The sequence below is a fragment of the Babesia bovis genome, chromosome 1 (assembly GCF_000165395.2).
Source record: "Babesia bovis T2Bo chromosome 1, whole genome shotgun sequence".
NCBI classification, from domain to species: domain Eukaryota; phylum Apicomplexa; class Aconoidasida; order Piroplasmida; family Babesiidae; genus Babesia; species Babesia bovis.
Window position 1 is genome coordinate 777,289 of NC_067396.1, and position 23,172 is coordinate 800,460.

The 23,172-nt window shown below is 44.7% G+C and overlaps 8 protein-coding genes across 8 annotated transcripts; 5 read left to right on the top strand and 3 right to left on the bottom strand.

Annotated features, from left to right (window-relative positions):
• The first annotated feature begins 307 nt into the window (after nucleotides 1-307).
• Nucleotides 308-1,907, top strand: BBOV_I005070 (Major Facilitator Superfamily protein). The gene is made up of 3 exons (XM_001609106.2): nucleotides 308-622; nucleotides 660-1,753; nucleotides 1,788-1,907. The coding sequence occupies exons 1-3, from the start codon at nucleotides 340-342 to the stop codon at nucleotides 1,881-1,883; spliced, it is 1,473 nt and encodes a 490-aa protein (XP_001609156.1). The 5' UTR covers nucleotides 308-339; the 3' UTR covers nucleotides 1,884-1,907.
• A 15-nt stretch (nucleotides 1,908-1,922) lies between these two features.
• BBOV_I005080 (GINS complex family protein) lies at nucleotides 1,923-2,664 on the bottom strand. Its single transcript, XM_001609107.2, has 4 exons — nucleotides 2,557-2,664; nucleotides 2,427-2,522; nucleotides 2,204-2,391; nucleotides 1,923-2,168 (listed from the first exon to the last, which is right to left on the bottom strand). The coding sequence occupies exons 1-4, from the start codon at nucleotides 2,623-2,625 to the stop codon at nucleotides 1,934-1,936; spliced, it is 588 nt and encodes a 195-aa protein (XP_001609157.1). The 5' UTR covers nucleotides 2,626-2,664; the 3' UTR covers nucleotides 1,923-1,933.
• Nucleotides 2,665-2,872: 208 nt separating this feature from the next.
• On the top strand, nucleotides 2,873-3,621 carry BBOV_I005090 (Transcription elongation factor Elf1 like family protein). Its single transcript, XM_001609108.2, has 2 exons — nucleotides 2,873-3,084; nucleotides 3,121-3,621. The coding sequence occupies exons 1-2, from the start codon at nucleotides 2,957-2,959 to the stop codon at nucleotides 3,605-3,607; spliced, it is 615 nt and encodes a 204-aa protein (XP_001609158.1). The 5' UTR covers nucleotides 2,873-2,956; the 3' UTR covers nucleotides 3,608-3,621.
• A 20-nt stretch (nucleotides 3,622-3,641) lies between these two features.
• Nucleotides 3,642-4,627, top strand: BBOV_I005100 (uncharacterized protein). The gene has a single exon (XM_001609109.2). The coding sequence runs from the start codon at nucleotides 3,713-3,715 to the stop codon at nucleotides 4,577-4,579; it is 867 nt and encodes a 288-aa protein (XP_001609159.1). The 5' UTR covers nucleotides 3,642-3,712; the 3' UTR covers nucleotides 4,580-4,627.
• A 279-nt stretch (nucleotides 4,628-4,906) lies between these two features.
• BBOV_I005105 (uncharacterized protein) lies at nucleotides 4,907-5,525 on the bottom strand. The gene is made up of 2 exons (XM_051767159.1): nucleotides 5,240-5,525; nucleotides 4,907-5,199 (listed from the first exon to the last, which is right to left on the bottom strand). The coding sequence occupies exons 1-2, from the start codon at nucleotides 5,470-5,472 to the stop codon at nucleotides 4,914-4,916; spliced, it is 519 nt and encodes a 172-aa protein (XP_051623878.1). The 5' UTR covers nucleotides 5,473-5,525; the 3' UTR covers nucleotides 4,907-4,913.
• Nucleotides 5,526-6,504: 979 nt separating this feature from the next.
• Nucleotides 6,505-10,045, top strand: BBOV_I005110 (variant erythrocyte surface antigen-1 alpha subunit). The gene is made up of 2 exons (XM_001609110.2): nucleotides 6,505-9,392; nucleotides 9,423-10,045. The coding sequence occupies exons 1-2, from the start codon at nucleotides 6,558-6,560 to the stop codon at nucleotides 10,008-10,010; spliced, it is 3,423 nt and encodes a 1,140-aa protein (XP_001609160.1). The 5' UTR covers nucleotides 6,505-6,557; the 3' UTR covers nucleotides 10,011-10,045.
• Nucleotides 10,046-12,195: 2,150 nt separating this feature from the next.
• On the bottom strand, nucleotides 12,196-18,385 carry BBOV_I005120 (variant erythrocyte surface antigen-1 beta subunit). The gene is made up of 16 exons (XM_051767298.1): nucleotides 18,228-18,385; nucleotides 17,720-18,184; nucleotides 17,615-17,677; nucleotides 17,383-17,577; nucleotides 17,248-17,340; nucleotides 16,710-17,210; nucleotides 16,462-16,623; nucleotides 16,157-16,411; nucleotides 15,813-16,088; nucleotides 15,666-15,710; nucleotides 15,047-15,604; nucleotides 14,768-14,953; nucleotides 14,289-14,615; nucleotides 13,639-13,956; nucleotides 12,921-13,238; nucleotides 12,196-12,552 (listed from the first exon to the last, which is right to left on the bottom strand). The coding sequence occupies exons 1-16, from the start codon at nucleotides 18,376-18,378 to the stop codon at nucleotides 12,257-12,259; spliced, it is 4,209 nt and encodes a 1,402-aa protein (XP_051623017.1). The 5' UTR covers nucleotides 18,379-18,385; the 3' UTR covers nucleotides 12,196-12,256.
• A 251-nt stretch (nucleotides 18,386-18,636) lies between these two features.
• Nucleotides 18,637-22,959, top strand: BBOV_I005140 (variant erythrocyte surface antigen-1 alpha subunit). The gene is made up of 3 exons (XM_051767463.1): nucleotides 18,637-18,792; nucleotides 18,899-18,964; nucleotides 18,999-22,959. Exons 1-3 carry the CDS (start codon nucleotides 18,672-18,674, stop codon nucleotides 22,931-22,933), a joined length of 4,122 nt encoding a protein of 1,373 aa, XP_051623018.1. The 5' UTR covers nucleotides 18,637-18,671; the 3' UTR covers nucleotides 22,934-22,959.
• Nucleotides 22,960-23,172: the final 213 nt, after the last annotated feature.

A 23,172-nucleotide genomic window follows, 5' to 3' on the forward strand; every position in this document is an offset into this window, starting at 1 on the left:
GGTATATCTAAATGCATGAGAAAGGTATACAACGAATCTAGACATGTGTAACCACCTGTTACGACACAGAGGATCACGTAAATGATACCTTCTCATGACCATTATTATATTTAAAAGAATCACAAACAGTTAAACACTAGTGACACAATTACACCTTTACTTATACGCCATGATATAGTACAACTAATAGTCACTATTACGCGTTGGTCTGCTGATACCCCATGATCAAAGAGTTTAGCAGTCATACGTGGCATAATATGCTCATTGATACATTTTAACTAATGCTTCACGGCTAATACAAGTGGTTTGCCTAAATGTGTAAGTATATTGGGTGTTTATATGGCTGTTATCATGATGGCCCCAACAGTCGAGGCTGAATCTACCAAAACAAAGAGTTTTGGCATAGAAATAGTAGACCCTAAGTTGATGCCAGTACCTTGCATCAGCCCTATATTACGGCTTGCAATATATCTATACTATATTCTCTCTGCTGGATGTATCTACTGGGGATGGAATGGCCTCCAAGAGATACTATACAAGGCGGGCGCTTTTGCAGATTATTGTGAAATAAAGGATGGAATTGAAGCAACGTACAAAACTTTATATGGCGTTCAATATATAGGTGAGTCTCTTTTGTTCTATGATACTGGCATGTTCAGATTGCCCCGAAAGAGCAGGTGGCATCAACAACTTGTATACACTTGCGTATTCCACCCATTTTATTTGTTCATTCCTTGGAGGATGGCTGTTGGATAGATTTGGCCCTCGCATATGCTTTTTAGTGGGTCAGTTCTTCTCTATTTTGGCGTGGTTATCTATTTTCTGTTTTCCTAAGAGTCCCGTGGTACTTCGCTTGTCATTTGTTGTTGTTGGCTTATGTTGTGAGGCATGTTACATACCCATGCTTTCAGTCAGCAAATACTTTCCTAATGGCTCATCTACTGTTATAGCTATTATGGGCTCCTGCCGTTCGCTTTCATTTTTCGTGCCTACTCTTTTGTCATGGATATATAATGTTGAAGGATTTAAAGCCGAACATCTTTACATAATCGGTATATGTTACATATTGATATCCAATGTATTCTGCTTTGTTTCAGGATTCTTCATTATGCCCACTGTCATCCCTGTTCCACCATCGGAGAAGATAAATGGAAAAGAGGCTAGTTATGAGCTAGGACACGCTGTGGAGACTAATGAAGGTAACAAACCAAATGTGTTACAATCTATAAAGAATGGGTTTAACAGCCCACAATTGCTGGAGTTTCTAATTCTTGGCGCTGCTGTATGTCTTTTTATGCCCGCCATCGAATTTGTCAACAAATCACAAGGTGACCTTCTTGTGGCATCGGGTGATGGCGGCGATGCTACCAGTGTATTCAAGTACTTCAACATATTGACTTTTGTGCCCGGCCCATTTCTGGGTGCGCTTATGGACAGAGTTGGTCCTGCCATTGTTATGCACTTTTTGCATTTGTGTGCATTGTTGTACTATACATCTACTGTCTTTGATGTTTATGCAATGAAGATTGTGGCATGCTGCTTTTACCTTTTGGCGGGTTCGCTGTGCATTTCTACCGCCTATTGTTACGTAAACACAAGGTTCCCATCCCAGTACTTCGGTGCATTAGTTACGCTGATCTTTGGTTGTGCGGGATTGGTTTCTTTGATCAACATACCACTTTACAATTGGGGGTTAAGCTTAAATACTCTCCCTAAAGAACAGCGCTTCCGCCCATTGTCCTTTTTATTCATGGTAGGTAACAACCATTAGTCTCAGATGTGTTCAGGGATATATGGGAGCTGCCTCCTTACTGAGTGCTACACTCATATACCTCTCAGTAATTCGTTCTAAGAGAGGTTGTGGTGGACACATCACCGTCTAAATGCACATGTAAAATACATTCACGGAATACATGTGCAGTAATCTGACATTCTAATTTTCAAAACCATAAAAGTTCGATATGCTGTTCAACGTCACACTCGTGATTAACGCATTACTATCGCCATGCATCAATACGCTCTGTAGTTTGCGTTCCTCGAATGTCAGTCCCATGAGGAAAGTATCATCGCACGTGTCGTTGCGTCGTAGCAGATAAAGACGTCTTTTACATTCAGCTTCCTTCAATATCTTATGGAAATTATCTATTGGCCACTCGTTCTCCGGTAGCCTGTGCATTATTTTAAATATGAAAGCTCTACCAACAAATTACAGAGTTCGTATCCAAGTTGAAAATAGAAGGGAGACAGCAACCCTAGAGCTGTGGCAGTTGGTTCCGCAAGCAATGCCCCAACGTTATTATAGTATGCTGGAAAGCTGATTTTACACAATCCACTCGTATAAAGATGTTTTGCATAGAAAAGATGCAAGTCTAAATCATCTTCCGGTAAAACCTGATGGATATAAAAACTCCTTGCAATAGGCTTACTTCATCAATTCGTATGTTTAGCCTATGTTCTTCCAAAGCTTTAGGAGAAAGGAAAGCCATTCCCGGTAATGGGCATATAACCTTGCAGGGTATTTTCTACAGATAATAAAAACCATGAAGATATACCCACCAGAAAATCAATGTGCCGAGATCTTCCGCGATTGTTTGCGACAATCTCCTCAACTTGTTTGTCCATCATAGTCCTTAAGTAACCACACACCTTGATTACCACCGTCTAACAGTGCAATGTGTAAGACTACACCATGTTATACTGTGTTAATATTGTATCAATCGCTAACACATTGCACAGATGGATACGTTTGCTATCTCATCCATTCTATCTGAGTGTATTAACTCTAAAGTAACGATAGGAAATAGGGGATGGTTATGAATTGCACCAGCAAGTGAGGCTGGGATTCCAACATCCAGAACATACAACCAGAAACTATCTGAATACACGACAGTGATAAATATTATATGAAATAATTTCCATTATTCGCAAGACATGCCTCAAATAAAATGAAAGTATAATGGGTAAAAGGAAGACAAAAAAGGTTCAATTGAGTCGGACTCAATTGTTGCAGAAGCGTCGTGGTAAACCAGATAAAGAATTTTTGTGTTACTATTGCCAACATGAAAAATCAGTGGCTGTGAAAATGTAAGTGGCACAGTATAGCGTCCTCATAGTACCTAGAGATAATCAATCAGGCGTTGGACTTTTAAATTGTAGAACATGTGGTGTAAAGTTTTCTACACGGGTTACACTATTAGATGAAGCAATCGATGTATACGCGGTGTGGATGGATGTGTGCCGGGAGGGTCAATTGGCTGAACCATCGTCTAAAATAAGGGATACGGTAAATCATAAAATTCCCCAAGATAAAGGAAGTTCAACGGTTGATCCATCTAAAATAGTACCAATTAAACTAGCTACGTATGGATCAGACATTTCTGGAACAGCTACAGGGGAAGATTATGTTGATACGACAATTCAATCTAAGTCTCATAATCACGATGTGATAACTAAGTTCATAAATGACGATGTTATATCCCCGGTGTTTTCGCGTATAAGCGGTGGAACTCGTCGGAAGCGTATAATTGACGCTGTTGATGATACAAACTATATACCTGAGTTCACTGCAGGTGGGATGGCTGAAGACAGCTTGTTCGAAGATGATTAAAGTCTCTTATGCTATTTTTTATTGTTGATATGAATCGTGATTTTTGTTTTATTGAGGTATTTTCTGTTCAGTAACGGGGTGTATGGATCGACTATTTATCATATAATGGTGGCATCCAACCATGAAACTATAGGAAGCACAATGTTGTTGAGTACGCCTATTGTGAATAGCAAGCATGTGGTGATAGAGATTCGTGGCGGAAGCATGGCTATGAATGAACTGTCATGCCAAGAGCTGCTATACAAGGTGAAAGGGACATGCCGTGTTTCCGGTATAAGGCCCAACGGATTCATCACTTATAGGGACTGTAAGCAGCTGTTGTCTGATAGTGATTATATTGCAAATATTGATTCAAGGTTTGAATGCATTCTTGCACGATTGTATCCGGTGTCTGCTATTATACTTCATGACTCCGTCTTGGTTGTTGCCAACGGAAATATGAACTTGGATGGATTTCTCCGTACCTTGTGTAATATCACACGCGAATATCACCTTCAATATGTGGACATTACATCTTCGCGGCGTCAATGCAGGGGAGGTACCGATGATATTGAGGTGTCTATTGATCTGACACTTCCCTTCGAAGTGAAAGTTTTAGAATGTTGTTATAACGCTGCCCTGGTACAATTAAATGAAGATATGACTGCAATTGAGGAAAAGTTTAAGGTTGTGGAGCAAATGCTTTTGGGGAAGCGTCCTTACCAAGAAATAAACATGGTACTACACAATTTAAAGCAGCCTGTTGTCAATATGTGTGAAATTTTAAAAGGCTTTACTGAAATGATGGATGAATTTTTGAATGATGAACGCCAAGACAACTATGCTCTATACAACGATTACGTAGACCCCCTTAGTTTACCACGGAATAGACTGGCATATCACTTCCTAGGCAGTATCACGTGTGTCCCCCAAAGGGCGTCTAGGGTATGCATTACTATCTGTACAGGGCCTAATGAAGCAATGCCTTTCTAGTGTTGACGTCACAGTGACATAAGGAGCCAACAGTAATCCTATAATCCACTGACAATGATACATCTCTATATAACGTTGACTCAGACGAATGCGTTGCATTTTAGACGTCATGTTAAGGTCCGGCACCTTAGAGACACTGCTAATAAGCATTGTTATTAACCCATAATTGCACAGTCCTTGACAACGTTGGGCACTATTGGCCATGACATACTAGTCCATATGTAACATTGTATAACACTGTGGTCTACCACTGATGCCTAAGTACTATTACTTTATGATAACCTCGTTTTCATCAAGGTATTCCAAGATTTATAATTTACCTGGAACAATGATATCAAGATAGACGCATTGCCTGCTGCTCATGCTCACTCGATGATAAATACTTCCAGATTTGTTTTTCAACTGCGAGCTCTATTGGTTCGTTACAGTCTTCTGGGATCATAGAGGCCAAATCAGGTGGCAACAAATTAAGTAGGGTAGTTCTGCTTCCCGGCTCGGGCAGCATATACCATTCAAAGTCACTCCATAAGAAATACTCCCTAATGTCTTGTTCCACTTCGGTCTCTATTGGCTCATTACAATCTTTTGGCACAGAAAGGGACAACAACCACGGCAAAAAACTACGTAGTGCAGCTCTGTTTTCCGGCTTGGATAACATACCATTCTACGTCGTACTTGGGGCGACCTGTTTCACTGTGTTTTTGAGTGTAAATTTTCGTCGATTCGGATATGTCATGAGATTTAGTGGCAGATTTCTCATTCTTACCGAAGAATCTTCTGACAACTGAGTCCTTCTTGGGTTGCTCTTGGGCTACCTCAGTAGATGTGACCGTGGCAGAGTACCAAAATGCCACAATTGCGCAGAGTTTAGAGAACGTGTTTATGGATACCATCTTGGCAAAGTCAGTAGAGAATGCGATTATTAAGTGTTGGACTCGCAGCTGTTGTAATGTCCCATTCATAGTACTACTGCCAGTGTTAGGAGTTGCTCTTCAGTGCAGCAGTTCATGCTGCAGTAGAATACTTATCAATGTTTCACTTGATTCATATGCTTCCAATACTGTCACCCACTGAAAATTCGTTACCAGTGCAGATTCTCTACAGACAATCATTGGAAGAGTGCACGTATGGAATAAATGTTACCAATAGGAACGTGGTTGGTACCATTTGCGATTCATATAGGCATTATACAAAGTGCTCCTTCACCAAGTAATATAGCATCCATATAACCATGGTATACTGTGATCCTATATAGCAGCACAGTCTCATAGCCACGTGAGATCTGTTGGTGTCCACTATGGATACATTACGGATTATGTGTTCATTTGCATAGTATCACGCTACCACTAACCGTATAGTGACATGTCATCCTATGAGCAATGTTGCCACAATTATACTTTGTGAAGTGGTGAAAACTAGTTTGTAGAGATGCCATGATGCGTGTTAATATCAGACTGCTCACTAGAAAGCACTATTTGTAGCTGTGTCATTGGCAGTGATGGTAGTAGTAATAACGGTTGTGCTATACCTGCCTAAATATTGAACACATTGTAACATATACACTGATGAGTGTTATACCAATAGTGCATGTAGTGTCACTGTAGGTATGAGTATAGCAATACTTTTAGTAGAAGCTTACTAAATGTTCCATAAAGGTATACTAGCACTGTTAGTGACACTTTTAGCAAAAGATTCATAAAAGTTGATGGGCACTTTTGGTACAAGTTTAGTGTAGTAGTGCCAGATGTTCAGGGTAGCGATCTAGCAGTGCCATAGTGGTACCCTTGTGGTCCGGACCTATATAGACCAACTGGCACAGGTACTCAGTGCACTAGTTGGGTGGAGTAAGATAGATAAGTGTTATAAGGGCAGTGGCGAGTGCAAGAATAATAGTAATAAGGAACATCATGGCACTAAACCGGAGTGCACGTATCTACAGGATGTAAAACATGAGAATAAGTGTGGTGATTGTGGGTGTATGAAATGGGAAGTGCCCAACCCGGGTGATCACAGTAAAGGACACCACCTGGGCAGGGGGTGTACAAAGTGTAAGAGTAGTGAGGAGGCGAAGAAGGATTGTAATTGTAATCCTGGTGGTGGCTGTCAGGGAGCTGACAAGGAGTGTCAATGCGCTAAGGAAGGCAAATGCTGCAAGTGTTGTTGTAAGGATAAGTGTGGGACGTGTAGTGATAAGTGTAGATGTGTCAAAGAGGAGGAAATCATTTGTCGTGATAACTATAGCGCAAAACGCTATATATCAGCATATGTAGGATCACTAAGGAGCTGGGTTGATGGTGGCGGACTGTACGAACATAAACCAAAATGGAACGAACTGATTACAACTGGAGGCACTACCAGTGGAACTGAGATAAAGGATGGTTTGACCCCCTCCCAACGCCGTCACCAATGTGCCCAGATATTACTAGGGTCAGTATGTCTCATCTGGAGTGGACTTACCTATATGCATTGGACGGGCAAGTGGGCCAAGGGTAGTCCTTACTGGAACAACCACATCCTGGACGGTAGTGGTCTAGATGATGGTACACTATCCCAATGGCTACAGGCCTTAGGATTTCCTAAAGATATGTTGAATGACAGCGGTCCTGGAAATAGATTGGATGCTGTTATATGGGATGGGTTTAGGGATATGCTTTTCTTGGGATTCCTGGAGCCTAGTGGCCTTGGTTATGGTGTCAGTGACACTAATGATAATACAGCCAGACAACCAGCTGGTATGAACTATCCTGGATTTGTGCATACTGCACATAGGGATTCATTCAATGAACAAGCTATTGTCTTCAAGAATGGCAGCTCTAGTACTAGTGACATTGACCAACACAAACAAGGCGCCCTTTTCAAGCTATACATTCTATCATGCGCCTACTTCACTGGATTTCAGAAAAGGACTACTCACAGTACCCCTAGGAATCCCAAGACCATCCGTGAGATCCTCTACTGGCTTAGTGCATTGCCCTATAGTCAGGCCTATAAGCAGATACTGGAACATGGTAAGAAGGAACTCGAAAAGGTACTCAAGAAACCCGGAGACACTGACTCTACCAATGGAGAGACACAACTCAAATTCCACCAAACAGGCCGTTGGCATCCTATTACAGTACATGAATACAACCTGTTTGCTCACTTCCAAGCAGTGACTCAGTACTGCCCACTGGTGCTCATAGGTATCCAAGGTGGAATACACAGTCCTAAAGGCAGTGACAGGACTAGAGAACCTGCCATTCACTCTTTATATGCCAACACGGAGTGTAATTTCACCTATCCCACAGTGTCCATCCAAGCATACAACCAGGTGGTCCACTACATTAGGGCTCTGTTCTACCAGTTGTACTTTCTTAGGAAGCAATGTGCAGTTAAAGTGACTTGTGGAGGCAAATGGCGTGAGTGTAGGTATGGTAGTGGAGTGCTTGGGAAGGATGTGGTTAGCTGGGTGTGCCTGGGGTGTGACCCCATGGAACATGATAGGAAATGTAGGGTAAAGGAGTTGAAGAAGACATTGGATGGGGTGAAGGGAGATGCAGAAAAGGTAAAGGCAGTTTTAGAGAAGATTGGTGATGTAGTGGTACAATTGGGTAATGCCCAGGAGGTATTGGAAAAGGATATTAATAATGATAAGGTGGCAGTAGCGGCACTAAAGAAAGTATCAGGGGTGAATAATGGAAGTGATCTAAAGGATGTACTAGGGAAGGTACTAACGGTAGTGGAAGAGAAGGTGACGGAACTAGAAAGGGTGGTGAAGGATGATGGGCAGACATCACAGGCAGTAAGTAAGGCTAAGAAGGCACTACAGGAGGCTAAGGAAATGGTGCAGAAAGATGGTGATAAGAAGAACAAGCTTAATGCTGCTCATCATGGGTTACAAAAGGTATTGGAAGCATTGCTTCTATTAAAGGATACATCGACAAGGCTCGACGGACACAAAGAGGCACTGTTAGATGCCACAAGCAAACTCACCTCCATCTGCACCTCTCCCAAGTGCCAGGGATGCAACTCACACTCCAACAAGTGCGGCAAGGAGGGAAAGCAGACTATCTGTAAGACCTGCCACCAACAATACATGGACGGCACACCATCACCCCTCCAGGCATTCCTTGAAGACAGACTACCAGGATTTAGTTGTGACGTAGTGCGAAGCGATGACAATGACACTCCAGACTACCCACTGGCTGCATCCCACGTAGAACACTGTAATGGCTCAGGTCAGTGCTGCCCAGTGCCAATGGGTTTTAGAAATAACTTCCAGGAAGGAATCACCCATATCGGCCAACGCCTTTATGGTATCCTCTACTTCTTTAGTAACGGTGACATGATGCAGTCTTGTGTTTATACACTAGTGAGAGTTACAGCAGCCCTCAGTGCCACCACACCACAGGTACTGGGTGATGTATTCGGGTTCTTTAGGGGAGGTGTAGGAAATCCATTAAAGGGAAAGCCACAGAAGGGAGATGAAAAGAACTGTGAGCACCAAGGAGATCCAAGTGACACTTCTGAGAAGAACAAAGAAAACTACTATTGCGGCTGGTGTGCCTCTGGGTTACGTGAAGAAGTAAAGAAGATAGAGTGGATTCCAAAGGGAGGAAACAGTGATAAAGGAGGGAAGTACAGAGGGAGTGTCGGTAAAGCGCTAATAGATATTAAGGGCGAGAAGGGCAGTAGTACCACTACATATTCCAGCACTGCTACTGCCAATACATCCCTATCACGACTCACTAAGAACTGCCAGTACCTCTCCCCCCTAACCGGTGAACTGTACACCGCAGTGAGTGCCACATTCGGTAGAACATACCTCTCATGGGTATTGTATCTATCAGATGCACTTCATTAGGGACTACAGTCGCTGGCTAGTGAATTCCAACAGATTGAGTGCCGTGGCTGTAAGGGAAACTGTGACCCCAATAAGTGCAAGAAGGGAGCCCATGGACAGGGTAGTGCACAATGTAACTGCTCCTCAATCGTATCATGTACCGGGGTACTGCCAGTACTGTATAGACATGGCTTCAGCTACGGTAACCCATTCAATCTGGAGGGGTATGAACAGAAGGATGGAGAGACGGAGGGGGATTATAGTATTACAGAGGATACGAAGGGGAAGAAGCTGTGTCATCAATTCTTAGAGAGTCTCAGTGCAGTGATTGACAAGAACAAGCAGGACCAGGACCATCCCCTCAGCAACCTCCTCTCCCAGGTCGGCCAACTCCAATACGACATACGGCTCCCGTGGATCTTTGTTCTCACGGTAGCCTGGCTAGTAGCGGTACTCTATCTCGCTTTTGGTGCCATATGGCCACTGGACTGGACACATATGAGGTCACATTGGTTACGGGGTGGTGAACACCAGTGGCAATGTATGTGGTATAAGGTGATGACGGGACGGAAGGGAATGGCATTGATAGAGTATTTTGGTAGGAAGTAGTGGCGACGTAGTGTTAGAGATTGTAAATAAATACAGTAAAAAGTCATGCAATACACCAAGTAGCCAACACGCGTTACCTAGCATTACAGACAACTAGTCATAATAGTAGCACTCATTCACCACTATTTTAGTGATAAGAGTAGCAATTTTATGAGGCATACAAGTTACACGTCTTCAGATAGTTACTGCCAATGCATAGTTGTATGTGCAGTAAAACATTGGTACTACTTTTAATAGTGATTTCTTTAAGGGTTGATAGTGATTTCTTAAAGGGATTGATATTGATTTCTTTAGGGTTTGATATGGTTTTCTTTATGGATTTAATAGTGATTTCTTGAAGGATTGATATTGATTTCTTTAAGGGTTGATAGGGTTTTCTTAAGGGATTTGATATGGTTTTCTTTATGGATTTAATAGTGATTTTTTTAGGGATTGATAGTGATTTCTTTAGGGATGGATAGTGATTTTTTTAGGGATTGATATTGATTTCTTTAAGGGTTGATATTGATTTCTTTAAGGATTGATAGTGGTTTCTTGAAGGGTTTGATAGTGATTTCTTAAAGGGTTGATAGTGATTTCTTTAGGGTTTGATAGGGTTTTCTTTAGGGTTTGATAGGGTTTTCTTAAAAGATTGATAGTGATTTCTTTAGGGATTGATAGTGATTTCTTTAGGGATTGATAGTGATTTCTTTAGGGATTGATATGGTTTTCTTTAAGGTTTAATAGTGGTTTTCTTAAAGGTTTAATAGTGGTTTTCTTAAAGGTTTGATTATCTTTAATAGTACTTTTTATTGAATGTTTGAAGGTGTTCGGTGATGTGGGTATATTATGCCGCTGACAGCTGATCCATCTTTGTAAGATTTTTTCTGAGGCATATATCACCCTAGTGGCATTTGATGTGACACGTAGTGTCTATACAGTGACTAAAGCTGTCCACTACATGAGGCTACACCAGGAAGCCCAGATGGTAGCTGTATCCATGGAACTAGAGAGTCACTAGCCTACACAGTTGTAACAACGTAGAGGATGGCGATGTAGACTAGTGAAGTACCAATGTTACAGAAATACTCTATATGCGACCAATATATCTCCCCACTGAATGCCGCATATAAGCTGCGTCGATAACACTGTTAAGATTCCACAGGTAATGTGCACACTATCAACACTTGAAAAACACCGACTTCTCCACAAAACCTCTGCTGCAACTACTGTCAAACTATGGTACAAAACATTTAGCCACAATAAGGCTAATCTTTCATGGAATATTTAATAAACATACTGCATTACTCCAAATAATTACACGAGAAAACTCATTTACAGCAAATTACATAAACCCAAAATATACTTCACAAAACCACTGTTTGAAATCACTAGCCTGAAGAGAACCCCGAACACCTTCAAACATTCAATAAAAAGTATCAACAAACCCTAACCGGACTTTTTGGAAAACCCTATCAAAAGTAGTACCAAAGTTTTACTGAAAATGGAACTAAAGAATTACACTACCAATGTGTAAACGTCACTAGAGCCAGGTCACAGCATTGACTACCAATGTGTAAACGCTGAACTACCAATGTGTAAACGTCACTAGAGCCAGGTCACAGCATTGACTACCAATGTGTAAACGTTGAACTACCAATGTGTAAACGTCGCTAGAGCCAGGTCACAGCATTGACTACCAATGTGTAAACGTCACTAGAGCCAGGTGACAGCATTGACTAACTATGTGTAAACATCACTAGAGCCAGGTCACAGCATTGACTACCAATGTGTAAACGTCACTAGAGCCAGGTGACAGCATTGACTACCAATGTGTAAACGCTGAACTACCAATGTGTAAACGTCACTAGAGCCAGGTCACAGCATTGACTACCAATGTGTAAACGTCACTAGAGCCAGGTCACAGCATTGACTACCAATGTGTAAACGTCACTAGAGCCAGGTCACAGCATTGACTACCAATGTGTAAACATCACTAGAGCCAGGTCACAGCATCGGCAACTATGTGTAAACATCACTAGAGCCAGGTCACAGCATGGCAACTATGTGTAAACATCACTAGAGCCAGGTCACAGCATTGACTACCAATGTGTAAACGTCACTAGAGCCAGGTGACAGCATTGACTAACTATGTTTCCTTTAGCCTACCCCGAATAGCCCCTACATTTCTACCAAAGTTTTGTCAACATTGGCACCAAACTTTTATGAACTTTTCATGTAACCTTGTACTACTATATACAAAAACGTTAGCCAGTTTTACGTTTCCCTACTGTTGAAAACCCACCCAAGGGATAGCCAGTTTTACGTGTACCTGCTGTTGAAAACCCACCCAAAAGGTAGCCAGGTTTACGTGTACCTGCTGTTGAAAACCCACCCAAGGGATAGCCAGGTTTACGTGTACCTGCTGTTGAAAACCCACCCAAGGGATAGCCAGTTTTACGTGTACCTGCTGTTGAAAACCCACCCAAGGGATAGCCAGTTTTACGTGTACCTGCTGTTGAAAACCCACCAAAAAGATAGTCGACCTTCTCATGAATCACCACTATATACTACAGGTATCACTAGGCTTTTTCTAGAGTGGTTACTAAAATGTTCCTCAGATGCCGCTAAAATTCTACAATACCGTCTAACCCTGTGTATACCTAGTATCACTACCGGTAACCCTGTGTATACCTAGTATCACTACCGTCTAACCCTATGAAAATACTCTGTAATGATATCCACTTAATACCCCTAAAAGCTACTACTTTTCTGTGAAACCCTTGCCAAAACTGCCACTACTTTTATACTAAACTTTTTCTAAAGTTATAACTAAACATCAACAAAATTTGATGCTCCAATCTCACTACGGGTATTGTATGTGACTACCCCTAGAGGCACCGTTGCGCCGAAGGCGCCACTACTTTCTACCAAAAAACTCTAGTATCCCCCTTCCCTTCTTCTTACCCACCATCAGTACCTCCCATGGACTCAGACTACCCTTCCTGAACCATCCCCTACAATGCGACCTCATATGTGTCCAGTCCAGTGGCCATATGGCACCAAATGCAAGATAGAGTACCGCTACTAGCCACGCTACCGTGAGAACAAATATCCAGGGGAGCCTGGTGGTGTAGATGAGCTTATTAATTTCATGGTGGAGCCCTGATGAGGAGCCATTCTTGAGGTGGTCACCTGATAGGACCTTGTTCAGTGTCTTTAGGAACTCGTGACATTGCTTCTTCTGACCTGCTACACCATGACTCCACATGACTACCCCTAGGGCACTGTTGCGCCGAAGGCGCCCTTATAGAACTTTCAGCAAAAGTGCGACCAAACTTTTGTGAAACCTTTACCAAAACCAATAGTAAACATTTACTGAAAATACTACTAAAATTTTAATAGAATCACCACGAAACCTTTACTAACAGTGCTACTGGAGTTTTACCATAGCGGCTATTAATACATTACGAAAGCTTTACTAACAGTGCTACGTAACTCTAAGAAAACACTCTGTAACCTTATCCACATCACCATCCCTAACAGCTACTACTTTTATACTAAACTTCCATGTAACCTTTGATGAACATATCTACATTATCCCTAGTTATCGCGCCGAAGGCGCCACTACTTTGCCACTATGTCTTACCAAAAAACTCTAGTATCCCCCTTCCCTTCTTCTTTCCCACCATCAGTATCTCCCATGGACTCAGACTACCCTTCCTGAACAATCCTCTACAATGCGACCTCATATGAGTCCAGTCCAGTGGCCATATGGCTCCAAAGGCTAGATACAGTACCGCTACTAGCCAGGCTATGGTCAGTACAAATATCCAGGGGAGCCTGGTGGTGTAGATGAGTTGGTTGATTTCATAGTGCAGGCCTTTTTTGGAGCCATTCTTGAGGTGATCCCCTGTTAGTACCTTGTCTAGTGTTCCCAGGAACTCGTGGCACTTCTTATGTGTACCTACTACACTATTACTACCCCTAGGGCACTGTTGCGCCGAAGGCGCCCTTATAGAACTTTCAGCAAAAGTGCCACCAAACTTTTGTGAAACTTTTACCAAAACCAGTACTTAACTTTGACTGAATATACGACAAAATTTTATTAAAATCACTACTAAACCATTACTAACAGTGCTACGTAACTCTAAGAAAACACTCTGTAACCTTATCCACATCACCATCCCTAACAGCTACTACTTTTATACTAAACTTCCATGTAACCTTTGATGAACATATCTACATTATCCCTAGTTATCGCGCCGAAGGCGCCACTACTTTGCCACTACGTCCTACCAAAGAACTCCAATATCCCCCTTCCCTTCTTCTTACCAACCATCAAGATCTCCCATGGACTCAGACTTCCCTCCCTGAACCATCCCCTACAATGCGACCTCATATGTGTCCAGTCCAGTGGCCATATGGCTCCAAATGCTAGGTACAGCACCGCCACTAGCCAGGCTAAGGTCAGTACAAAGATCCAGGGGAGCCTGGTGGTGTAGATTAGTTGGTTTATTTCGTGGTGGAGCCCCTTTTGGGAGCTAGTCGTGAGATTAGTACCCTCTAGGACCTTGTTCAGTGTCGTTAGGAAGTCGTGGCACTTCTTGTTCTGCGTACCACCACCTACTACACTATTACTACCCCTAGGGCACAGTTGCGCCGAAGGCGCCCTTATAGAACTTTCGGCAAAAGTGGTACCAAACTTTTGTGAAACCTTTACCAAAACTACAGCTACATTCTCTCTACACTATCCATACTACTATACTACAACTCACCTTTATCCTTGTGCAACTCCTTTACATCACCATACCCAAAGCCATACCTGTACAACACCGGTAGTACCCCGGTACATGATACGACAGAGGCACACTGACAGACTCCGCCGCCACCACCAGTGCACTTAGTACCATGTGTTCCTTGTCGGCATCCATTACCATCGCTACATCCACCTCCTCCCGGACCTACTACACCATTAATCCATATGATACGGTTGCGCCGAAGGCGCCACTATCTCCATAGGCGCGCCCTTATATAGCACTGTCTACACTACTCACCTCTGTGGCACTCTGAATCCTTACAACTAATCTGCTGGAACTCCCCTTTCAACCCCTCCAGTCCTGTCCTGAACCCCTCTATCAAATAGACCAACCATGACAGGTAGGTCCCAGCCATCAAGGGACTCAACTGGCCATACTGCTGGCCACTAAGAGGGGAAAGGAATGGAGTACAGTTGTTTTTGCCATCGCTATATAGACACTTAAGGTTGCCAGCAGTGCCTCCACTGCAATTTTCACCGTATTTCTTGAGTGCCTCGACAACTCCGTCACTACCAATGGAAAGCATGTACAGTTTAGATTCCTCCTCTTTTCCTTTCAACCTAGCATACACTCCCTCTGCAGCACCACCACCCTGGTTTCCCCCAATATAGACTATATAGTAATAGAACCCAAAGAGGTCACCCAGAGTCCGTGGCACCGTGGGAGTGATACAAGCCAGTAGTCTCAGTAATACCACTAGGGAGCCACTCTGGCACTTTTCGGGGTCACAGTAGTACTCCAGGAGATGTGACAGTGTATTCCCAGTGCAGTGGGCAGGATATGTGCCAGGACTACCTACTACACGATGAGTCCATGTGACTACCAAGGGGTCCTGATATACTAGGGTGGGACGTACCTGGTTGTGACAGTGATTCCTGTTTGTGGCTTCCAGTATTTAAATCTGTGCACAGCATGAGTCATTATTAGTTACTGTGGCGCCCAGGGGGTGCCCCTAGTGTATATATACAGTGCCTTAGGGGTACTACGAAGTGCTGGGACGTACCTTTGAAGTGGTTCTCCCTGTTTTGGCCACCGCTAGTGCTACTACCAGTACTCTCTGCTTGCCATCCCATCGGAACTGGACAGTGCATGGGTGGTTTGCCAAAGTGTGGAGGTTGAATAGTATCCTTGGCTTCAATGTGGTCATCAATTTCGGGATAATCATTCACACCCTTGCCCTTTGTCAATCCACAATGCATATGTTCAACTGAATCACAAAGGAATAACATGAGTGGCGATTTTTTACCACTATAACATTTGCATTTCCCATTACTGGTACCTGCTACATCATTATTTCAGATGAAAACCATATGGTGAATACTATAGAACAATGTCTGCAATACTTACTTGATTTTTGACAAATCCAGTTCTCTTTCCCGGCGCCAACAAGTCCACTACCATACCTACAACTCTGCCAGCCCAGCACAGTGTTCCCTCCTGCTCCTACTCCACTTTCCACTCCCACTGTGCATTGCTTCCTCAGGAAATAGAGCTGGTAGAAGCAGTGGTATACATATACCCTCAGTTGGTCCAGGCACTGGGCGGCCGAAAGGTCCATGTCAAAGCCAAAGAGCCCATTGGCATACATCCCATGGAGGGGGCCTGCAGAGTGTTAGTGACTAGTAGTGGTGGGTACCACTGTGAGTACTTACCAAACTGGGACACTTCCAGGTGGTACCCGCCGTAGCAGACTTGACCTTTCTCGGCAAGGTCCTTCTTGTTGCAATCCGTTTTATCTTCTTGCTTTTTGCCATAATTGGTGCACTTGTTATCAGTACCACTTCCGGCACCAGCACTCCCCGCAGCTGGAGGACCTACTACACCATTAGTCCACATGACTACCCCTAGGGCACTGTTGCGCCCCTGGCGCCCTTTTATATAGCACTAGAAGGGTACTCACCTGGTGGTGCCTGTGCCTTGTCCACCTCCTTCTCTATGGTCCCCTGGATACCGATGAGTACCAATGGGCAGTAGCCACAGGCGGCCAGTAGGTAGTGGGTAATCTTGTCCTTCTGCAAGAGAGTGGTACTGGCATTAGTACTTTCACTATGAAGCTTTAATTCTCCCTTATCCTGCTGTTCCTTAGGTAATATACCCTTCATCTTGCCATCCATCCTCTCTACCAGTGCCTTGTACTTCTCACTATAGGGCAATGCACTTAGCCAGTATAGGATTTCCCGGATAGTACGGGGTTTCCTGGAAGAGGGAGTTTCATCTTTCTTAGTAGCCGCCTTCGGCGGCGTAATCACTCCCTTCGCCCCGGCACTACCTGCCCTGAAGTACCCACTGGCAAGGATGTGGAGTACCAATAGGGGGTACTTAGTACAGATGTCTTCAGTACTGCCTTTGGCAGCACCCAGTGCTCCACTATAAATACTGCTGTAGTACTCAGCTACACTATCTGGGTCACATTGGTACTACAGAGGAGGTGGACTTACCCTGAGGAGGACCATTCTTGAATTCCTGCCACGGTACTCCCTTATCCTTCCCTCCAGTCAACAACGTTTGCACAAACTCTCCATTATTATTACCTACCACACCATAAGTCCACATGACCACCACTGGTTACTCACCTCCCTTCTCCTGATTCAACCTATCCAGGTCATAGCCCATGGCCGCCATGAATGAGCCGAGACCCTTATCGACCTCGTGTAGCTTTCCATCCTGGCTCCACCTCTTGCCACCACCCGTTAGGAACCCCAACTGACTGAGTCCACTCCAGATGAGGCATACTGACCCTAGGAAAATACGGGCCAGGAGGTGGACCTCTGTAGTACTGTTGGTAGTACTGCTACAATTACGTACCCTGGGCGGCCTTCACTGGGTTGACAGTAACTGCACTACCAGCCGATCCGGATCCTCCGACACCTACTACACAATTAGTCCACATGACTACCAGTGGGTACTTACCAGTGGTACCATTGACTATGTTCGTCCATAAGGCCGAGTCCTTGTTGTAGGCTGACTTATAGCAATTGTTCGCAGAGGCACAGGTACAAGTACCACTAGAACCGGTACAACAACCGCCAGCACCACCACCAGGACATGTACACTTCCCTCCTATCCCAGTTTCCGTATCTAGACAACAGACTTCCTTGCCTTTCTGCCACCCAACCCACTTCTGTAGTCCCTGTGCCAACTGGTCTATCAGTGCCTTTATGACCTCGGTACCACCAGCACAGGTAGTGGTAGTACTGGCAGCACTAGTGCTATCACTAAGGAGTCCCAGGTCAGTGAGCACTGGCTTTACTATGGACTGTTCCTGGTCTAGGAGTATGTCATTCCAGTTCCTCCCAGTGCTGGGACCAGGGTACTCCGGGGACCTGGCATCATACAGTAGGTCCTTCACTGCCTTGGCCAAGTAGCACAAGCAATCTGTATAGCAATGTAGGTGCTACTGTGAGTAATATTGACTTACGAGGGCCATTACTAGTGCTTGGTGGCGGCTGTGCCGCCTTGTTGCTTTTACCATCCCTACCAGTAACCCTCAGGACCCAGTCAATGGCCTCCTTCAGGTTGGTGGGAGCCTGGGTGAGGCTGTTGTAAGGGGTCCAGGCCTGTGCTGCCATTATGTTACCACCCCTTGTTTCGAGAGTGTCCAGTGAGAGTCAGTGGTAGTCAAGGTCAATGTATCGGGGTGGAATCCTATATAATACAGTGGCGCCTTCGGCGCGACAGTGTCCTAGGGGATTCCACTATAACAATAGCACAACCACCAAGGCAGTACCTGGTGGAATCCCATAGAATAGTATGCGCGCCACCAATCTACGGGCGCGCTCAGTATATGTAGGATTCCACCCCGATAGCCAGACCACTGCCTCACCACTGTGAGTACTCTTGAGTACTTCTAAAGGCACTGATAATGGCCCTGAAAAACGCTTTCACGCCGAAGGCGTCACTAACCGACGCTCCCACCAACCTGAAGGAGGCCATTGACTGGGTCCTGAGGGTAACTGGTAAGGATGGTAACAATAACAATGGAGGTACGTTACTGTAGACACATAGATAGTATGCGCGCCCGTGGAGATGTTACCTGACACTGTCCATTACAGTGGCGCGCCCAGTACTATAGAACTTACTTTGATACAGAATGTATATGTGGCCTGGCGGCGGCAGTGACTGACCTCCTGCAGTCAGTAGAACTACAGTACCATGGTAAGTAACCAGTACTAGAAGTAGTACTATCTAGTACCACTACTGGTATACAGTACCTCATGGTGTCCTATAGGCTATCAAGGTGATTCCAATGGCAGTGGTAAAGGTGGCCCCCCCAAAAAGAGAGTCACAGAGTGCCTTAATGGACTATTCTCTCTAGTCCAGGGACTAGGTGGCACTGCAGTGGTCCGGACCTACATGGATCAGTTGGCACAGGTACTCAGTGCACTCGTTGGGTGGAGTAAGATAGATAAGTGTTGGGGCAGTGGTGACAGTGAGAAGTGCAAGGGTGGTGGTAGTAGCAATGAACACGGCGAAAAGACTGGCTGCGAGTATCTACAGGATGTAAAGCATGAGAATAAGTGTGGTGATTGTGGGTGTATGAAATGGAATGTGACCAATGCGGACAACGAAGGAACACCGCTGGGCAGGAAGTGTACAAGGTGTAGTGATAGTGGTGATAGTGCTCATAGGTGTAGCTGTAATACTGGTGGCAGCAGCACCTGTACTGCTGAGAGCTGCCAGTGCTATAAAAAGGGCAAATGCTGCAAGTGTTATTGTAAGGGAAAGGGGTGTGGATGTAAGGATGCCAAGTGTAGTTGTGATAAGGAAATGAAGGACGAGGACAGCTATTTATCAGCTTATCGCAAGCGAAATACCAGCTGGGTTGATGGTGGAATCAGGGCCACTTGGTTGAATCTGGAGGAAGTTCCTTACAGTGGCTATCCAGTGACCCCCTCCCAACGTCGCCACCACTGTGCCCGCATCCTACTAGGCTCAGTATGTCTCATTTGGAGTGGGCTCACGTATATGTATTGGACTGGAAAGTACCACAAGGGTAGTCCCCGATGGAACAATCACATCTTGGATGGTAGTGGTATGGATGATGGTACACTATCCCAATGGTTACAGGCCCTAGGGTTTCCTAGGGAAATGTTGAATAACCATGGTCCTGGTAATAGGTTGGATGCTATTATATGGGATGGGATTAGGGGTATGTTATATTTGGGATTCCCGCATACCAGTTACAATGCTGCCCATGGCAGTGACCATGATGATAATACATTCAGACAACCGGCTGGTATGAACTATGCTGGATATATACATACCGTAGACAGGGGTGCATTTGATAGTAGTGTCTTTAAGGGCACTGGTGACACTAAAATTGACAAGAACAAACAAGGTGCCCTCTTCAAGCTGTATATTCTATCATGTGCCTACTTTACTGGATTGCAGAAGAAGACTAATACTCAGACCACTACCAGTACCACTCCTAGGACCATCCGTGAGATCCTCTACTGGCTCAGTGCACTGCCCTATAGTCCGGCATATAAGGATATGCTGGACTATGCTAAGGAGAGACTCAAGAAAGAAGCACCAGATGTTGGAGGCAAAAGGCAACTTTCGTTCTACCAACAAGGCCGTAATGCGCCCATCACAGTTGATGAATACAACCTTTTTGCCCACTTCCAAGCAGTGACTCAGTATTGCCCACTGGTCCTCATAGGTATCCAGGGTGGATTACACAGTACTAAAGGCACTGACAAGACTACAGAACCACCTATCCATTCACTCTACGCTAACACTGAATGCCACTTCACCTACCCAGAAGTTAAGATTCAAGCATACAACCAGGTGGTCCACTACATTAGGGCTCTATTCTACCAACTCTATTTCCTTAGGAAGCAATGTGCCGTGAAGGTTGCTCTAGGAGGTAAATGGCGTGAGTGTAGGTATGGTAATGGGGTAGTCTCCAAGGGGGTGATCAGCTGGATGTGCCTGGGGTGTAACCCCATGGAACATGATAGGAAAAAGAGGGTTGATAAGGTAAAGGAGGGATTAGTGGGGGTGAAGGAGAGTGATAAGCTCGCAGGGGGGCTAAAAACATTATTGGAAAAGATTGGTGAGGTGGTGGTACAGTTGGGTAATGCCCAGGAGGAATTGGAAAAGAGTGGTGGTAATGTGAATATTGCACTAGCGGCAGTAAAGAAAGTATCAGGGGTGAATGGGAGTGATCTAAAGGGGGTACTAGAGAAGGTAATAGAGGTAGTACAGGAGGTAGTGGAGAAACTAGTGGAGGGGGTGAAGGAAAAGGTGAAGGCACTAGAGGAGATAAAGAAGACACTAGAGGCGGCTAAGGAGAAACTAGAGGAGGCTAAGAAAACTCAGGAGGCACTAGAGGCGGCTAAAGGGGAACTAGAGGGGGCTAAGGGGGCACTAACGACGGCTAAGAAGGCGTTTCCCGGTAGTAGTAGTGATATTGATCCATGTAAGAACATAGTGAGTGCTACTATCGATGGGCTACACAAGGCATTACAGCTGTTGAAGGACGCAGTCCAACAGATCATGGAAGCAACAAGGAAAGATACGACAGAGTTCCAAGATGCCATTTTTTCTGCTACTTATACAGCAGACGTAGTTACTGAAGTTGAGAAACATCAAGCAAAACAGAAGGTAACATTGGATGCATTATCGACGCTCGTCTCAGCCATAGAAGACCTCCTCTCCATCTGCAACACTCCCAAGTGCCCTGGATGTACAAAACACAGCGACAAGTGTGGCCAACCACCAAAGCCCACTGTCTGTCAGACCTGCCTCCAACCCACTACCACTGGTGTCCCCTCCCCCCTCCAGGCCTTCCTCGAGGATCGGTTACCAGGCTTTAGTTGTAAAGAGGTACCGGACACCGAGAATCCAGAGTACCCTCCTGCAGCATCCCACCTACGACACTGTGGTGGTTCCGGCCAGTGCTGCCCATTGCCAATGGGTTTTAGAGGGCAATTCCATGAGGGCAGCATCCGTGATTGTACCGGCCAACGCCTTTATGGCATCCTCTACTTCTTTAGTAACGAGAACATGATGCAGTCATGTGTTTATACATTGGTGAGAGTTACAGCAGCCCTCAGTGCCACCACACCACAGGTACTGGGTGATGTATTCGGGTTCTTTAGGGGTGGTGTGGGAAACAAGGAAAGGGGGAAGCCACAGAAGGGAGAGGAGACCAGTTGTGAGCACACAGGTAATCCTAGTGAGTCCTCTGAGGCTAACAAGAGTAAATACTTTTGCGGCTGGTGTGCCTCTGGGTTACGTGAAGAAGTAAAGAAGATAGAGTGGATCCAAAAGATAACGGGTGGTGACGACTACAGGGAGAGTGTCGGTAAAGCGTTAAGAGATATTAAGGGCAGTGACAGCACTGCTACTACCACTGCATATTCCAGCACTGGTACCACCACTACTTCCCTCTCGGCACTGACCAAGGACTCAGAATACCTCTCCCCCCTAACCGGTGAACTCTATACAGCAGTGAGTGCCACATTCGGTAACACATACCTCTCATGGGTACTCTATCTATCAGATGCACTTCATTGGGGATTACAGTCACTGTCTGAGGCATTCCAACAGATTGAATGCCGTGGCTGTAAGGGACAATGTGACCCCAATAAGTGTAAGAAGGGGAGTCATGGTGGGACGGATAGTGCACAATGTAACTGCTCTTCAATCGTATCATGTACCGGGGTACTGCCGGTGTTGTATAGACATGGCTTCAGTTATGGTAACCCATTCAATCTGGAGGGGTACCAGCAGAAGGAAAAGGACGAGGGAGATTATAGTATTACAGACACGAAGAGTACTAAGAAGTGCCATCAATTCTTGGACAGTCTCAGTGCAGTGATCAATAAGAAGAAGGAATCCGATCAGAAGGACCAGGACAACCACCCCCTCACCAACCTCCTCTCCCAGGTCGGTAAACTCCAATACGACATACGGCTCCCCTGGATCTTTGTACTGACCATAGCCTGGCTAGTAGCGGTACTCTACCTTGCCTTTGGTGCCATATGGCCATTGGACTGGACACATATGAGGTCACACTGGTTACGGGGTGGAGAACACCAGTGGCAATGTATGTGGTATAAGGTGATGACGGGGCGCAAAGGAATGGAACTGGTGGAGTATTTTGGTAGGAGGTAGTGGCAAAGTAGTGGCGCCTTAGGCGCAACAGTGCTGTAATGTGGTAGTTAGTATCATGTTATGAAAACGTTCCCCAGTGAGTATTCATGTCCTATGAAACACCAAGTGAACAAAAAATGGATAGTCAGTACCATATAGTGTAACTACATAGTGACCACACGATGTCTACTCTGCGTGGGTATCCCTAATTGATATAGACTGTGTCCCGCTACAGGTCTAAACATTATTGTTACAACATG

What these genes read in the sequence shown, in the direction of transcription:
- BBOV_I005070 (XM_001609106.2), top strand. Translation starts at nt 340, where the DNA reads ATGGCTGTTATCATGATGGCCCCAACAGTCGAGGCTGAATCTACCAAA. An exon ending in ATATGGCGTTCAATATATAG is followed by an intron (nt 623 to 659) that starts GTGAGTCTCTTT and finishes TGGCATGTTCAG; the next exon opens with ATTGCCCCGAAAGAGCAGGT. An exon ending in CATTGTCCTTTTTATTCATG is followed by an intron (nt 1,754 to 1,787) that starts GTAGGTAACAAC and finishes AGATGTGTTCAG; the next exon opens with GGATATATGGGAGCTGCCTC.
- BBOV_I005080 (XM_001609107.2), bottom strand. Translation starts at nt 2,625, where the DNA reads ATGATGGACAAACAAGTTGAGGAGATTGTCGCAAACAATCGCGGAAGA. An exon ending in CTCGGCACATTGATTTTCTG is followed by an intron (nt 2,523 to 2,556) that starts GTGGGTATATCT and finishes TATTATCTGTAG; the next exon opens with AAAATACCCTGCAAGGTTAT. An exon ending in TAAACATACGAATTGATGAA is followed by an intron (nt 2,392 to 2,426) that starts GTAAGCCTATTG and finishes TATATCCATCAG; the next exon opens with GTTTTACCGGAAGATGATTT.
- BBOV_I005090 (XM_001609108.2), top strand. Translation starts at nt 2,957, where the DNA reads ATGGGTAAAAGGAAGACAAAAAAGGTTCAATTGAGTCGGACTCAATTG. An exon ending in AAATCAGTGGCTGTGAAAAT is followed by an intron (nt 3,085 to 3,120) that starts GTAAGTGGCACA and finishes CATAGTACCTAG; the next exon opens with AGATAATCAATCAGGCGTTG.
- BBOV_I005100 (XM_001609109.2), top strand. Translation starts at nt 3,713, where the DNA reads ATGGTGGCATCCAACCATGAAACTATAGGAAGCACAATGTTGTTGAGT.
- BBOV_I005105 (XM_051767159.1), bottom strand. Translation starts at nt 5,472, where the DNA reads ATGGTATCCATAAACACGTTCTCTAAACTCTGCGCAATTGTGGCATTT. An exon ending in CCCAAGTACGACGTAGAATG is followed by an intron (nt 5,200 to 5,239) that starts GTATGTTATCCA and finishes TGCACTACGTAG; the next exon opens with TTTTTTGCCGTGGTTGTTGT.
- BBOV_I005110 (XM_001609110.2), top strand. Translation starts at nt 6,558, where the DNA reads ATGAAATGGGAAGTGCCCAACCCGGGTGATCACAGTAAAGGACACCAC. An exon ending in GTAGAACATACCTCTCATGG is followed by an intron (nt 9,393 to 9,422) that starts GTATTGTATCTA and finishes GCACTTCATTAG; the next exon opens with GGACTACAGTCGCTGGCTAG.
- BBOV_I005120 (XM_051767298.1), bottom strand. Translation starts at nt 18,378, where the DNA reads ATGGCAGCACAGGCCTGGACCCCTTACAACAGCCTCACCCAGGCTCCC. An exon ending in CCTGGAAGTGTCCCAGTTTG is followed by an intron (nt 16,412 to 16,461) that starts GTAAGTACTCAC and finishes AACACTCTGCAG; the next exon opens with GCCCCCTCCATGGGATGTAT. An exon ending in GGGGATATTGGAGTTCTTTG is followed by an intron (nt 13,957 to 14,288) that starts GTAGGACGTAGT and finishes ATAGTGTAGTAG; the next exon opens with GTACACATAAGAAGTGCCAC.
- BBOV_I005140 (XM_051767463.1), top strand. Translation starts at nt 18,672, where the DNA reads ATGGCCCTGAAAAACGCTTTCACGCCGAAGGCGTCACTAACCGACGCT. An exon ending in TGGTAACAATAACAATGGAG is followed by an intron (nt 18,793 to 18,898) that starts GTACGTTACTGT and finishes ACTTTGATACAG; the next exon opens with AATGTATATGTGGCCTGGCG. An exon ending in AGTAGAACTACAGTACCATG is followed by an intron (nt 18,965 to 18,998) that starts GTAAGTAACCAG and finishes AGTACTATCTAG; the next exon opens with TACCACTACTGGTATACAGT.